The sequence below is a fragment of the Hyla sarda genome, chromosome 4, assembly GCF_029499605.1.
Source record: "Hyla sarda isolate aHylSar1 chromosome 4, aHylSar1.hap1, whole genome shotgun sequence".
Classification (NCBI taxonomy): Eukaryota; Metazoa; Chordata; class Amphibia; order Anura; family Hylidae; genus Hyla; species Hyla sarda.
The window spans coordinates 341,838,496-341,855,902 of NC_079192.1; the positions used below are offsets into that span (position 1 = coordinate 341,838,496).

General features: G+C 42.1%; 1 protein-coding gene across 1 annotated transcript in view; it reads right to left on the minus strand.

The window, feature by feature from the left end:
- The window catches only part of LCP2 (lymphocyte cytosolic protein 2), a 143,871-nt gene extending 134,781 nt beyond the window's left edge, over nucleotides 1-9,090 (minus strand). The window contains exons 1-2 of the mRNA XM_056516522.1: nucleotides 8,832-9,090; nucleotides 8,553-8,615 (exon numbers count right to left, since the gene is read on the minus strand). Coding sequence (XP_056372497.1) covers nucleotides 8,553-8,615; nucleotides 8,832-8,909 — 141 coding nt within the window. The 5' untranslated portion in view covers nucleotides 8,910-9,090. The remainder of the gene's footprint in view (nucleotides 1-8,552; nucleotides 8,616-8,831) is intronic.
- Between the last annotated feature and the right edge of the window lie 8,317 nt (nucleotides 9,091-17,407).

Sequence of the window (17,407 nt, forward strand, 5' to 3'; positions counted from 1 at the left end):
GAATACCCCTTTAAAGACAAACACAATGGGGTTTATTTACTAACGTGATCCCAACTCTTTTTTGTCGGGTTTTGCACCCAAATTGTGTCACATGTTCCATGCGTCACAATTTGCGACCAAAAAAAACCCCAAACCCTTCATTTTACAAGGAAAACAAAAAAACAGGATGTGGCCACTGGAGAAGGTGGGCGTGGCCCTGACAAACGAGGCGTTTTGAAAAATCCCAACATATTTACTAAGGTTTCCACAGAAAATGTGGTGGATTTGAGCTGAGGAAAACCCTACAGATCAGAACATGTGTAAAAAAAAAAAAAAAATGTAGGGAAAAGTGCAAAATGTAGGGAAACCTTAGTAAATACCTGTCGGAAAATACCTGTCGGAAATCAAAACCCACAAAGAAAACTACACTCCACTCTTAGTAAATACACCCCAATTTTTTTTTCACTAAGAGTGGAGTGTAGTTTTCTATGTGGGTTTTGATTTCCGACAGGTATTTTCCCAAGGTATTTACTAAGGTTTCTCTGCATTTTGCACTTTTCCCTACATTTTGCTTTTTTACAACTGTTCTGATCTGTCAGGTTTTTTCCAGCTAAAATTAACCAAATTTTTTGTGGAAACCTTAGTAAATATGTTGAGAGTTTTCAAAACTGTCAGGGACATGCCCCCTTTTTGGGTTTTTCTTGTAAAATGGAGGGTTTTGTTTTTTTGGTCGCAAATTCCATGCAAAACTATTTGGGTGCAAAACCTGACAAAAAAGAGTCGGGATCATATTAGTAAATAAACCCCAATCTATCTAAAATAATAAAACAAATTTGGGGGAAATTTATCATTTCCTGCATTAGCATAAGATGTAAAAAATGCACAATTTTTTTTCTACAAGCCCCCTCTGTCTCATGTTTATTCTAAGATATATATGTTCAGGTCCTTTAAGCTTTCCTGGTAAGTTGTATTCTACAATCCATGAACTAGTGTAGTAGCTCTTCTCTGAACTCTATCCAATGTATCTATATCATTCAGGAGATATGGATATGGGGGAGATTCATCAAAACTTGGGCGAGATTCATCAAAACTTGTGCAGAGGAAAAGTTGAACAGTTGCCTCATAGCAACCAATCAGATTGCTTCTTATATTTAAAAAAAGCCACTGAAAAATAAAAGAAGCAATCTGATTGGTTGCTATAGGCAATTGGTCAACTTTTCCTCTGCACAGGTCTTGATGAATATCTCCCATGGTCTCCAGTACTGTGCACCATAGGTCTTAGCAGTTCCCTGTATAGCGGGTTGAGCACTTCCCTCTTTCTATTGCTAATACCTCTCCTTATACACCCAAGCATTCTGCTAGCATTTCTTGCTGCTCTATGACATTTTCTGTCCCCCTTAATGTTTTAGCAGTGTCACTTACAAGGAAGGAACAGATATAGATGTTTTAGGTGAAGGCAATGGGGGACATTTATTGCATTTAGAGTTTTTGTGTTGTCTATATTTGGTGCAGTTTAGGCGCAGTGTTGTTTCTTTTTTCCATTGTTCACAATGTTTACTTGCAGTGCACCATGTATCCTTTACACTATGCAGTGGTAATTTATCAACCTTGACATAAAAAATAAAATAAAAAAAGTCACACATTTTTGTGTAAACACTTCCAAAAAGTTGCAAAAATATACCAACCCAGACCTGGCTTAGCTTTTTGGTGTATGTGAAGAAAAGTTGAAAATTTTTTGCACAGGAGGATAAAAAAAGTTGCAAAATTTTGTGCAAAGATTAAACCCGGGAAATTCCAGTAAATATGTATCTGCACAAAATGTATCAAATGCCCTGCATCCATTTAATAAATTTGTTGCACCTACACTTTATTAGCATACAAAAAAGTGTAAAAAAAAAAAATACCCTACAATGATAAATGTTCCCCTATATGCTTTTAGCAATGGGATGAGGTAAATGAAGATCAGAGCGAAAAATAGCTCCAAAGCATTGTGACTGATGCCTTGGGAGGGTGGGGTTATTACATAAGGAGAGACATTAGGGGGGAATTTATTAAAGGGAATAATCAAAGAAATGTAGAAGTTATTTTTATGGTAGAGTGTTAAGGTAAAGGTTAAGGCATTTTAATAATTTTGCTACATTTGTTACTGTGTGTCACATGCTGAAATCTGTGCCAGCTAGGAACTGGAATAGGTATCAGCAATAATTTATACCAACTTCTCGGCCATGTGAGGTCATCATGACCCTTCCAGCTAAGGCCCACACATACTAAAAAGTTATGAGTGCCACATAAACTAGCCAGAAATCATACATTTTTGTGTAAATGAAGCTTGTAGCTTATAATAAATTTCCCCATCATGGTAAGGTGGAGAAGATGAAGGAAAAAAAGGAGCTCGGTTTTAGAAACAATAAGTTTGAAATGTTAACAGGAGATGTCTGCAGTCCCTAGTGTTCTTTAGTCCCAGAAAGATGTATATCAGCCTTAAGATGATACTAGAAGCCAAACCTGTTGATAATCTGCCCAACTGAAGTTGTGTTGGTACAACGAACCCTGAACCGATGGCCAGCAGATCCTAGACCAGTGGTTCTTAACCTTGTTGGAGGTACTGAATCCCACCAATTTCATATGCGCATTCACCGAAACCCTCTTAATTGGAAAAATAAAATATGATTTTTTCAAATTCAAAACATAGGAGGTATATATTTAAGCATATATTTATACATAGGTGCACAAAATGAACAAAACCATTAAGAACAAAGAACAAAACCATGAAAACATGATTTTCACACAAAAACATAATGAATATTTACAGGCAGTGTTAACCCACACATTAGGCCCTAATGCAGGGGTCCTCAAACTTTTTAAACAGGGGGCCAGTTCATGGTCCCTCAGACCATTGGAGGGCCGGACTATAGTTAAAAAAAACAAAAAAAACTATGAACAAATTCCTATGCACAATTATATATCTTATTAGTGGACTACCCCTTTAAGTACGCAGCACAGCTCCCCCCACATTAGGTTGGCAGTATAGGTCCCCCCCCACATTAGGTTGTAGTTCCACCACATTAGGGTTGGTAGTATAGTTCCCCCAAATTAGGATGGCAGTATAGTTCCCCCACATTAGGCTGGCAGTATAGTTCCCCCACATTAGGTTGGCAGTATAGTTCCCCCACATTAGGTTGGCAGTATAGTCCCCCACATTAGGCTGGCAGTATGTTCCCCCACATTAGGTACAGTATAGTCCCCCCACATTAAGTGCAATATAGTCCCCCACGTTAGGCTGGCAGTATGTTCCCCCACATTAGGTGCAATATAGTCCCCCACATTAGGCTGGCAGTATGTTCCCCCACATTAGGTGCAATATAGTCTCTCACATTAGGCCGGCAGTATAGTCCCCCCACATTAGGTGCAATATATTCCCCCACATTAGGCTGGCAGTATGTTCCCCACATTAGGTGCAAAATAGTCCCCCACATTACGTTGGCAGTATAGTTCCCCCACAGACATACAGCCTCCAGCCATACAGTATGGCTGGAGGGTGTATGCCTGTGTACTGCCCCACTTCAGTGTTGCGACCATCGCTCCTCTGGTCCGGCCATAGCAGGACCGGAGGATCGGTGGTCGGAACACCGAAGCTGACGTGCCGCTGGTAAACACTTACCAACTGCCAGCGGGCGTCCTTGCTTCTTCTCCGCTCCTCCGCACTCCGTTGCCATGGGCGCACGCAAGGGACGTCAGGCGTCCATGTGTTCCGAAAGCATCTTACGGAACACAGGGATGTGCTGAGGCAAAAACACACGGCAGTCCTCCCTTGCCGAACCCCCAAGACTGACTCACCGAACCCCTGGGGTTCGATCGAACCCAGGTTAAGAACCACTGTCCCAGACCCAGAAAAAAGAACTCCGGTCTACTTTAAAAGCTATAAACAGTGTTGTTCCTGCAAGAGCAACACAATATGGTGAGACCCTTTTATCATCTTCACCTTTAAAACCATATAATGGCACAATTCTCTGTACTTTTTCTTTTTTGAATATATCTGCAGCTAAAGTTGCATACAGAGAAAATCAAGAGTGGACCCAAAACTAAACCCAACTGAGAAAGGAAGTGAACAGGTAGGACACAGGAAGTAGATATATTTGGGAAGATTATGAAACTGTTGAAATGGTCTTTGTTGCCAATAATAACCATTCACAATGCATCTTTTATTTCCTATTTAACTCTTGAAAAAATGAAAGCTGCACTGTGATTTGTTGCTGGTATTTTAACCCTTTAATGACCAAGCTCATTTTCACCTTAAGGACCAGGCCAATTTTATTTTTGCGTTTTCGTTTTTTCCTCCTCGCCTTCTAAAATCCATAACTCCTTTATATTTCCATCTACAGACCCATATAAGGGCTTATTTTTTGCATGACCAATTGTACTCTGTAATGAACCCAAAATGTACGTTGAACCCCCAAAACATTTCTTTAGGGAGGGAATTTAAATGAAAACCACAATTTTGCGCATTTTGGAGGGTTTTGTTTTAACACTATACACTTTACGGTAAAAATGACATGTGTTCTTTATTCTGTGGGTCAATATGATTAAAATGATACCCATGGCTAGATACTTTTATATTTTTGTACCGCTTAAAAAAAATCTAAAACTTTTTGTACAAAATCAGTAATCTAAAATCGCCCTATTTTGACCACCTACAACTTTTTAATTTTTCCATATATAGGGTGGTATGAGGGCTCATTTTTTGCGCCGTCATCTGTACTTTTTATCGATACAACATTTGCATATATAAAACTTTTAGATCATTTTTTATTAATTTTGTTTTATAAAATGTGAAAAAAAAAGCAGCATTTTTGGACTTTTAAAATTTTTTACGTTTACACCATTCACCGTACGGGATAATTAACATTATATTTTGATATTCGGACATTTACGCACGTGGCGATACCAAATATGTATATTAAAAAAATTTTTTACACTTTTTGGGGGTAAAATGGGAAAAACTGACAATTTTCATTTTTATTGGGGGAGGGTATTTTTCACTTTTTTTTTTTACTTTTTTTTTTTACATTTTTCAACTTTTATTTTACACTTTTTACGTCCCCATAGGGGACTATCTATAGCAATCCTTTGATTGTTAATACTGTTCAGTGCTATGTATAGGACACAGCACTGATCAGTATTATCGGTCATCTTCTGCTCTGGTCTGCTCGATCTCAGACCAGAGCAGAAGACCCCGGGAGACGGCCGGAGCCAGGTGAGGGGACCTCCGGCTGCCATGCTGGATGATCAGATCGCTGCGGGCGGTCCGATCATCCATTCAAATTACCGTACTGCCGCAGATGCCGTGATCTGTATTGATCACGCCATCTGAGGGGTTAATGGCGGACATCCGCACGATCACGGATATCGGCCATTACGAGTGGGTCCCCGGCAGCCGCAACCTGCCTTGTATAACGCGAGCATCGGAACGGGAAGTGGAAAGTCCCGCCAAACCAGGACGTACATTTACGTCCGTGGTCGTTAAGGGGTTAATAACTCTTCATTATTTAGGAAATTATCTCTGTGATGGAGTATTTACATTGATGATTTTTAGGCCATTGACATGTTTGAATTATGTTTTTTGCACTAATTAAGTAATCGATCGGTTTATGTGCATATTTTGTTGCTTATTTTTTATTTTACTTATAGTTTTAGTAGTTGTTGAACATTTTATAGTAACCTAGCTTATGGTTCATGCCTATAGGTTGCTGGTTTTCACTGGCACTCAAATAATTCAATTTAAATTTTACTAAAAAAAGTAATCTTTGATATATGCCAAGAGTAAAATACTTTGCAAAAATCCTATAGTCTTGCCACCTATCGCTATATATTTTTACTCATCACATTATTTTCCCTCTTAACATATCTGGTTATATTGTGCTTTCAGTACAATATAACCAGATATCAGCTATAAGCAAAAAGCATGTTTCTAATGACATACAGTAAAAAAAAAGCACACCCTCTTTCAATTTTATGGTTTTACATATCAAGACATAAAAGAATTAAAATCTGCCCCGTAGAAGATCTTAAAATTAGGTATATAAAACCTCAGATGAAGAACACATGACAAAATATACCCTTTTATTATCTATGTAACAAAAATTTGGTCAAAAGGTAGAATCAGTGTGTGAAAAATTAAGTACACATTTACTTCTTTCATAGAAATTAAGAGGGTAAGTAATTGCCAGGTGCTGCTAATCAAATTCCCTTGATTAATTGATCATCAGCAAGTGTGACTATCTCTATTAAAGGAAACCAAGCATTACTTTTTACCATATATAATGCTTGGCAACGCATTACATATGGTAAAATCTTCATTATTCTCAACATTCTTGGGACATTTCTGCCCCCAGGGATGGTGAGGATATGAACTTTGTAAGTCTCCCCTGCTGCCATGTAAGTAGTCCCCTGGGTGGGAAGCTATACTTACCTAGTCCGGTCACTCCAACCATAGTGACGCCCCCTTGGTGTGATTGACAGTCCGTGTCATTGCTCTGTCTGCTTAGGGAACAGAGCCATGACATGGGCTGTCAATCATGCCGAGGGAGTATCACATTGGGACTAAGTAAGTATAGTTCCCCACCCTGGGGACTAATTACAGGGGGAGACTTACAAAGTTAGATGTTCCCCAGAAATGGTGAGGATGAAAAGTTTACCACATACAGTATAATGTGTCGCCAAGTGTTACATATGGTAAAAACTAATGCTTGGTTCCCTTTATAGCAGAATAATTGCCAGCTTGCTGTTCTGGAACATTTAGGCATGTGTTAGCCCAATGGCCAAATATACAGAATGTGATCTCAGACAAGCAATTGTAGTTGACCATTAATCTGGGAAGGATTTTACAGCCATTTTAAACATGTCCAAAATTCTGCAGTAGAAAAGATAATTTATAAGTGGAAAAACTTTCAAGACAACTAAAAACCTTCCAGGAGTGGACATCACTGCAAATTTGTCATACTAAGGTCCGACAGACCATGCAATGTTCATACAAATTGTAAAACAAGGGCTACATATCAGACTCTACAAACCTCAGTTAGCATTTTAAATATTCAAGATCATAACAGTATAATTTGAAAAAAAAAAAAAGTATGGTTGTTTGGAAGGGTTACCAGCAAAAAAACCTGCAATAATAGTTAGGTTGCATCTGAACAAACTGTAAGACTTCTGGAACAATGGCCCATATTTATTTGACAATTTTTGACAGGAAAAAACTGTCTAAATCCTTTGATAAATCTCCCCCAATGAACATAAATAGCAATGTGAAATTACAAGTATCCTCTAATCCTTTCACAGTAATCCTGTCATCCTTTCACTTTAATCTTTTTACTTAAAGGACAACTGCAGTGGTAAACATTTATATATGCCCGTGCCCGGGCCTCAAAAATAAACTTATACATACCTTCCTACGAGCCCCTGTTGGTCCGGCACAGGCCTCACGGTCCGGCAGTGCCGACGTCATTCCACTTCCTGGGGATGGGGATGCCTCAGAGCCGCCGGCGTATCATCCGGCCGTGGCGATGTCCCGCCCCGGTCGGTGATAGGCTGAGCCCACTGTCATGTAAGAAGTCGGCCAGAGGTCCTTACAGGACAGTTGGCTAAGCCTATCACCGACCGGGGCGGGACATCGCCACAGCCGGTGATAGGCCGATGGCTCTGCAGTGTCCCCGTCCCCAGGAAGTGGAATGACGTCGGCACTGCCGGACCGTGAGGCTGGACCAACGGGGGCTCGTAGGAAGGTATGTATAAGTTTATTTTGTTTATTTTTGAGGCCCAGGCATGGGCATATAAAAATGTTTACCACTGCAGTTGTCCTTTAATAAAAGTAATGGTAATATAGACTTTTGCTTTTTATACATTTTTTTATTTTTGCGTTCAATTATTAAAATGATCTTTAGTGTCAAAAGTCTCAACAGCTATAAACATTAGTCTACTTAACTCAGACATCAACAGAGAAGCTCCCAGGATGTAAAAACAGAAGTCCCCTGGCAATGCAGTATGAAGGCTACATGAGAGGCGAAAGATCTTTAACAGTTTCTTGTGTTAAATTGAATTTTGTTTGAAGACCTAAAGTCTAAGTTCACAAATATGCAAAAATAGACCGAATGAGGCATAGATGTCTGCACAGAGCAGATTATTTGAAAGATTTTATAAATAAATAATTTTATGAAACAACAATTCTCCTTTAAATGTTTTTTCATAGCATCAAGAGCCTTAACAACTGTCATGGCGGAGTCCATACCCCCTGATTTCATCTCTGTGTGAGCCCTCTGATTAAGAAGCAATAAGAAATCATATACAGAATGTATGTTAAAGTTTTTACTTTAACCCTGTGTAGAGAATAGTATAGCTGACTATGCTCGTCTATACAGCAAAATAATGGTGTGTTGATATATATCTGGTGTATGCCAGGAAAGTCAGGCCTTGCACCAGGCTGGTACATATTTGTAATATAAATGATGTTAAAGTATATACATAAGTTGTCGGGTTCTATTGCATTTGACTTATAAAAGCATGCTAGGTTAGAAGCTTACCAAAAACCTTTTTCCATCAATTCCTTGCTTTTTAACAACCTTTTCACAATCCTTAAGGTTGCACTAAAAAAATAAAAAATAAAGAGATATGTTAATTTTTATCACTTAGTATCATGACTTGTCTGTACCTACTGATTTGGATACATACTTCTAGCTATAAAGCTTCATGCAATGTTCTAAATAACTAGTTTACTACTTTTATCTAGAGTGATACAGTGCCGTGAGATAAAATAGTCTTGTCAACTACAGTAACATTATTAATACTCATAAGGTACTTACCACTCTGAAATAATCAACGAGGGCTAGAGGGCTCCAGGAGCTCACTTCAGCACATGACGGCACCTTTCGAAAATCCATTTGTTTTCTTGTTGACGAAATAGCCTTGGAGTTTAGTTCATAGCAGACTATACATTAATAAATCCCAGTTCTTTATCTGTTTTGTATGATCCAGAATTGCTTTAGCTGTTCGGTCATGAAGGATAAAGTGCCTAGTGGTGCCCAGGACACTGACTTGTTATTTTTCAGTATGAACAGTAGGCTGATACATCTTCTAGAATAGTCACTACTTCCTCCATATTACTGGTTCTCAGTTCTCAGAAAAAGCCAGCAGCACATTTCCTTTACCACTTCCTCATTTGCAGCATGAACTGTAAGCGTCTATGTTTTGGTATATTTGCCTTTTGTTTTAAAACTGCTATTTTGCAATGTATTTGATATACTGGATGGTTCATATAACAAAAGTCAAAATGGATAAAGAAGAAGAGTATAATATAGCAATTCTCTCTGGCTACCCAGTTATATGTTTATATGTTTGTGTGTATATTACTTGAATATTTTAAACTATTATTTAAAGGATTATCATCTTCTAAACTGATCACAAGGTTCTGGGATCCACAGCTATCAACTGTGCTTTATGGATGACACTTCAAGTGTTTCGAGTATGGGAGAATAAAGGAGGGGGGCGGTTCCAGGGCCCTGTGGCCGCTCAACCATACTAACACATAAGGTCCAGACACTCGTATCAGGACCTTGTGCATCGCGCCACCTACACTATGAGGGTGCGTTCACACGGAGTAAATGAAGAGTAATTCATGCCGAAAAATTTACGGGCGGAAAAAATTGCGCACAGATTTGCGCACGGAATTGTGCACGGACATGGAGGAGAAAGAAGTGAAGGGTTCTTCAGCCATGTCCGCACAAATTGCACGCAAATTCCACGCAAATTGCCTGCGAATTTACTTGAGTAAATTCCTCTTGAATTACTCCGTGTGAATGCACCCTGACACAGAAGTTACTGGATCCGACGGAACAGCTCTGCGTGGGCATGATCAGTAAGGTAAGTTATTTACTTTTTTTTATATATTTTTTTTTGGGGGGAGGGGCTTATCCTACCCACTTAACTAACTATCCATCTACCTATGGGGAGGTAGGGCAATGGATCCTCCCTCCTTTTTCTGATTGTTCTTCTAGTGCAATTAACCCAACTTTCCAGAGCAAGGAATATTTAACAATGAGAATGCAGAACCGCACCAGGTTAATCTCTCATTACACAAAAAAATCATTGCCATTAGACTCTCAGGAAACTGGCAACACTTTTCCATAAACTAGATGATTTTCTTCATGACGAACTATGGCACAGTATTGACATTGACTTTTTAAACATCTACTGTATATGTCTGAGTTGCTGGTTGATCCCATGTTTAAAGATGATCCCGGATTTTTTGCAAATTGCGACGTGGCACAGAATGAGTGTGCCAATATCCTTATGCAGGAGATTTGTAAAAAGAGAGGTAAACTAACAGATAACATTAATGAAGAGCTGCAAAATATTATCATACAATTAAACTATTTAATTTCTCATAAAGATTATAATAGACTCAGTCAAGGTATAGCTGAAAAAATAAGCAGAGCTCAGGTTGATATAATAGCCTCTAAGGCTAATAAATTGCAACGGGGCAGATCAGACAGACTAAATGGTGTATACAGAACATGGAACAAGAGAGCCACTGATAAATTACCAACATCGAGGAACACAGTGTCCCAAGTAAAAAAAATCACCAGCAAAAACACCAACCACGGGTCAACCACATACATCTAAAAATAATGTATAGCATTACATACAAAAAATCCCTGATCAGCCTAAAAAACACGGAAATTTTAAGCCCCACTCCTCACAAAGATCTACCACAGCTCCAAATAGAAAATTTGTCACGCATAAAAATTTAAATATAAATAATCCTAGCTGTTCAAGCTTCCAACAATACAAACAGAGCGACAATGCAAACGAAGTACACCTTGGACGCCGAGTCCAAGCACTGAGACTATAGTAAATCATGAAACTGCACTTATACTAACCTGTCTGACTGTAAAACCACATTTATTAACCCAACCCCCCACCCCTGTGGAAATACATGCACACCTACTGGAAATTAGAGATACAATTAATAAGTTAAAAGAGCATTGAGTTCTGTGTTCCAATCACCCTGACTCCCCAAATCAATGTAACAAAAGAATAGGACCTCCAACATGTCGAAGGGATTCAAAGCGCAGGACACACAAGTAAAGGGATCTGAGGTTTATTCACCCATGATGCAATGCGTTTCACAGATAGACTGCTTCATCAGGCATCATCAGCCTGATGAAGCACCTGTTCCAGCCCCTGCCTCTCATTGCCCCCCTGTCTATGAAAGTGCGAATGTTTCATTTCATCAGTTATAGTTCATTGTTATCGCTCCAAGCTGTTCCATTGGATTCTTGTGATAATTCCACAGATAATATGATGTAGACGACCATAGGGCTTCAGTCTTGAAAAGATTACATAAATTGTTTTAAATAAAATTTAAGATTTAAATTAGATTCCCAAGTTTAATGTCCTGGTGTTTACTTTGAACTAATACTGTATGACCACAAAACCCAATGTAACAAGGACTCACATGGCGGCACAATGACAGAGCCTAGAGGTAGCAGCAGCATGAGGAGACCATAATCTGGCAGAATGACACAGCCTGGGATTGGTGCCAGCACGAGGAGACCATATAGTGGCAGAATGACCCAGTCTGGAGGTGGCAACAGCCTAACAAGACCATAGGGCCTCACAATAGAGAAGATTAAAGATATTTTTGAAATTTGAATTGAAGATTTTAAAAAATGTAAAAGGTTAATTTAAGGTGCCAACAGCATAAGGAGACCATGTGGTGACACAGTGACACAGCCTAGTGCTACCATAAAATATTTTTAGATAATGTCCCAGGCCCAGCAGCATCAGTAAACCATATAGTGGCTGAATGGCACAGCCTGGAGCTTGTGGCAGCATGAGTAGACAATAGGCCTTCACAATCCCTAAGATTAAAAGATGAATTTTAAAATTGGAATTGAAGATTTATGGTAGCTAGTGCTACCATAAAATATTTTGAGGTAATGTCCCAGGCCCAGCAGCATCAGTAAACCATATAGTGGCTGAATGGCACAGCCTGGAGCTGGCGGCAGCATGAGGAGACAATAGGGCTTCACAATCCTTAAGATTTAAAGATGAATTTTAAAATTGAAAATTTTGAAATTGAAATGTAAGATCACACTTCAAAGTTTTAATGTCCTGGGCCCAGGCGTGTGGTTACAATATATGTAAATGGATATATGTATATGGATATGCATGTGGAGACCATATAGTAGCTGAATGGAACAGCCTGGAGTTGGCTGCAGCAGGAGTGGAACATATAGTGGCTGAATGGCACAGCCTGAAGGTGGTGAAACTATATAGTATCTGAATGGCACAGCCTGGAGTTGGCTGAAGCATGAGGAGACTATATATTGGCTGAATGGCACCGTCTGGTGTTTGCTGAAGCATGAGGATACCATACAGTGGCTGAATGGCACAACCTGGAGTTGGCGGCAGCATAAGTAGAACCTATAGTGGCTGATTGGCACAGCCTGGAGTTTGTGGCAGCCTGAGGAGACCATATAGTGTCTGAATGGCACAACCTGGAGGTGGCTGAAGCATTAGGAGAACATATAGTGGCTTAATTGCACAGCCTGGAGGGGGTGAAGCATGATGAGACCATATAGTGGCTGAATGGCACAGCCTGGAGTTTGTGGCAGCATGAGACCGTATAGAGTCTGAATGGCACAGCCTGAAGGCGGCTGAAGCATGAGAAGACCATATAGTGGCTGAACGGCACAGCCTGGAGTTGGCTGAAGCATGAGGAGAACATATAGTGGCTAAATGGCACAGCCTGGAGGAAATGAAGCATTAAGAGACCATATAGTGGCTGAATGGCACAGCCTGGAGGTGGCAGCAGCATCATCAGGAGTCCTCAAAGTGACCCGGTGATAGAGAGGTGCGGTGGGTGGCAATATCAGTATCCGGTGATGAAGGTGGGTGAAAAAAGGTCTGATGTGGAGGAATGTTTGTAACTGGGGAGCAGCGCCTTAAATCTGTTTGGCACTATCCATATTTGTGAAGTGTTGGTGTGGCACCATGGTCAATCTACTCTGATGAATAAGGCATTGGTGGATGGAAATCCTAGCTGATCCATGCCTGATTCATCTTCACAAAGGTCAGTCTCTCTACATTTTTCGTGGACAGATGAGTTCTCCTTGGGCTGACTATTGCCCCCGCAGCACTAAACAACCGCTTTAATGGCACACTACTGACCGGGCAGGACAGCTTTTCTAGGGAATACTCTGCTAGTTAAAGCCACAAATCAACTTTGGCTGCCCAGAAGTCCAGCAGATCTTCATGAAGTGTTGGCATGGGCATATCAAGGTATGCCACCACCTGATGGTTTTGGTCCTGCTCCAGGTCTATCTGCTGCTGATGAGTTGCTTCACTATGCGAGTGAAGAAAGGTACTCATCAGCGACTGTAGACCCAGGCTGCTGCTGATGGAGCTGGTACTGCTCCTGCAACCCCACCCCTCCCCAGCAGCCATGGCAGTGGAGGTTGAGTGCAGGGGGTCCCCTGATTCAGACCTGCGAGAGGATGGACGATAGTGCTGAAGGGCATCGGCCAACTGACTACATAGGATGCCTCTGTAGTAGGTCAGTTTGTCCTCCCTCTCAGTGGGTGTAAAAAAGGCCCCTATTTTGTGGCGGTGGGGAGGGTCCAATAAGGTGGAGAGCCAGAAGTCATCCTGCTGCTGAAAGTTGACAATTTGGCTGTCACTACGCAAGCAAGTGAGTATGCATCGTGCCATTTGTGCAAGGGACTCAGAGAGACTCCCTGCCTCCATCTCCACTGCATACTGCCATGGTGTGTCTGGGTCCTCTGTCCCACCTTCCTCATAACCCTCTAGCTCCTCTGGCTGCTCCTGCTCCTCCTCTCCTGTCAGATTACTCGAAAATCTGCTCATTTGTGAAACCTAAACTGTGCTCCACTGTGCCCCTCATCCTCCTCCTCCAAATCAGCCCCCCACAGGGCTAATGTGGCCGTGAGATGTAGGCGAAACGTCTCCAGTGCCCTGACCAGCCATAGTTTCCAACACGTGTAAGAAATGAAGCAGTGGAATGACATCATCAATTGTGGCTACATCAAAGAGCCTGAGCAAACGGCAGGTGTCATGTATGAACTGCCACTGGTTCACATTGAAGTTACACTGCGGAGTCTCCCTATCCGCTTTGATCATCAATAAATTGGTGATGGCTTTTCTCTGTTCGTACAGTCGGTCCAACATATGGAGGGTGGAATTCTAACATGTGGCAACATCAAAAATCAGACTATGTCGGGGGACACCGTTCTCACGTTGCACGAGGGTGTGCTTTGCGGCATACAGTGGCTGAAGTGCATGCAAAGTTTCCTTCCCATTGTTAGGATGTCTTGCAAATGGGGGGAACACTTCAGGAACAGCTTGACAACCAGACTGAACTTGTGTGCCATGCCGGGCGCATGGCTCAGCCTTCCCAGTCGCAGCACAGTCAAGATGTTCTTCCCATTGTCAGTCACCATGGTTCCCATTTCCAGTTTTTGTGGAGTAAGCCATGCTCCGATTTCTTTATGAATGACTTTTAGCAGTTCCTCCTGTGTGACTCCGTTCGCCAAGTCAAACCATGTGAAGAACAGTGTGACACCGCCGTGCCCTACACAAATGGTATGCTGAAGGGCACTGAGACTTGTCTGGACAGTGGAGGCTGAGGACACAGTGGAGGATGAGGAGGCGGAGTCACACACCGTCACAGGACCAACGGCCTGAGAGCATGAAGGAGGAAGTGGCGTAACCTGTCCAAGTTGGTGTTGTGTCTGTGGAGGACCCACATTCACCAAGTGATCCGTAAAGGACATGTATTGTCCATGACCATAGTTACAGCTCCAGACATTGGTGCTGCCGTGCACTTTGGTACACACTGACAGGCTCGAGGACTGGCCCCCCTTCTCTTCCATAAAATTGTGCAGGGCTGGTACTGCCTTTTTCGCAAAGAAATTACGTCTTGGCACTCTTCACCTCGGCTGGGCACAAGCCATCAGTTCTCTGAAAGGTGCAGAGCCACCACTTGAAAAGGGAGGGACTGCAGCTTCAGCAAATTAGACAAGAGCACATTCAGTCTCTCCGCCGTTTGATGAGTGGGCGCATACTGTGGTCTCTTGGACATGGCTTTGCCGATGGATTGATTAAAAGTAGGAGGAGCAGAAGCATCTGGAGCAACAGGAGGGTATGACACACAGCAGGCTGGGCCACTACATCGGAGCCACGGTACTCCCAGGCCGCTTTATGGTGGCAAAGTATATGTTGATGTTGGCCATGGTGCCAACATTGGACCCTGGCCACGCTTCACCTTCTGCTGACATATATTGCATGTGGCAATGTTAACCTCCTCCGGATGCTGCCGGAAAAACTGCCACACCGCCGAGTAGCTGATTTTCTCACCAAAAGTCTGCACTAATTGACTGCTACTGCTGCCGTCTCTAGGAACCCCTGTTCCACTACCTCCTGGGAAAGTAGGCGAAGCAGGTGGTCTCCCCTGGCCAGGTTTGGCTACAGATTTTCCACTTTTGCCACCATGCTGACTACCAATCATGCTACTACCTTGCAACCTTGGGCCACTTGCAACCCTCTTCTTCTGATGATGAAGAAGCCCCTTCTGCACCCAGTTCCCAAGTGCGATCGGATTCATCATCATCGAGTTATGTCTGCATGTCACTGATGTCCTCATCAGGTTCCTCAAAAGTGTCTGCTTCAGGACCCTGAATGCTGGCAACACTGCCTCCCACGTCACTCTCCTCATCACTACTTGCCCGCCTAGCGAAGGAAGCAGCTGATGTCTTTTCCCCTTCTTGGCTGGGCAGTAGCTGCTGACTGTCCTCTATTAGATCGTCCTCACTCAATAGTGGAGCTGAACCAACAGCATAAGATACTTCTTTAGGGGAGGGAACAGCATATGACAGAGGCGATGGGAGGACAGGGACTGCTCCTGGGCCATGCCAACTGAGGGTTGTGTCTGAGGAACCCACTGACTGTTGACTGGGGGTATCAGATGTCACTTGTGATGAAGTGGATGACCGTGTTAACCAATCAATGACAGCAGATGGGCTGCTGGTCAAGACTCGACAGCTAGTTGATACCAGGAGATCAGGCCTCTCGCTGTGACTCCTACTACCATTTGCCCCTTGTCTGCTGCGACCTCTGCCACTCCTCTGTGCATGTCCTGGCACTTCTCTGCCTGACATACTTTGTGCGTATATGAGGGGAGTAAAATAAGCTTCACTACGCTTAAAACAGTATTTGTCTAGAACAGCAGCAGGTGGCTACTTTTGGCTGTCCTTTCACAGTATATAGGCCCTTGACAGATTAACAGGTACAACATAGTACACTACTTAGATGTAGGAATGTGGCATGCACTTAGGAGGGCAGAAAAATACGCTACAGTATGCTTAAAAAAAACATATTTTTGCACACCAGCAGTACACAACAGTGCTGGAGCACACAAAAGCTGTGTACTAAACCCAAAATTGCACTCTGTGAAAGACAATTAGGAATGGACTGCTGGGTATTATACTGTCTACAGACTAGTATAACCAGCAGATGATTTGTTGTGGAGCAAAGACACAGAATTGAGCAGAAAGATTATCCCTGCCTCCTCTGCTAAGGTTTATGAAGTTGAGGCAGCTTCTTGAAATGTATGAGGCAACACACAGCTCTCTGCCCCTCTCTGTATTACAATGCTGTAGAAGGTGACTTGGAGGTTAATGGCTGCAGTAAAAATCATTTTTAGTGGAAAAAAGCACTGCTCTCTGTCCATCAGAATGCTGATGTAACTAGGAGGTGAAACACTGCTGGAAAAAACTTTTCTGTGCAACACACATACACAGGCTGTCTGAACTATCTCTGTGCAGTGTAATGAATGAAGTAACTGTCCGCAATATGGCTCTCGGTTAAATAGGACTGTGACATCACAGGGGTGACTGGCTGCTGATAGGCCACATCCTGCATGTCATTCAGGGTCATCCCGCCTTACCGCCTTGCCTTCCCAGAGTTCCTTGCCCCATGTCATCACATGTGGATCTACCATTTTAGATGCCCTGGAGCCTGGACCGCACTATATGGAGTTTAATGAAGCAATTCGCGCGGTAGAGCCACGGCGATATTCGCATTCTTTGCAAATCAAATTTTTCATGAAATTCCTAACGATTTCGGTTTCATCAGCTTCGATTCACTCATCTCTACTACAGACCATCAAACCAACCTGATAAATTCGAATTGTTTTTGGACCTATATACAGTAGGTTCACACGCAAACTTACCCAACAAAGACATTTCATTATGGCATCACATCAACCAGGGTCAGTTGAGCGTAATAATGACAACACTTAAATTTTAGGGATATGTGGTGTCCCGGTACCGCATCCTATCCAGTACCACATATATAT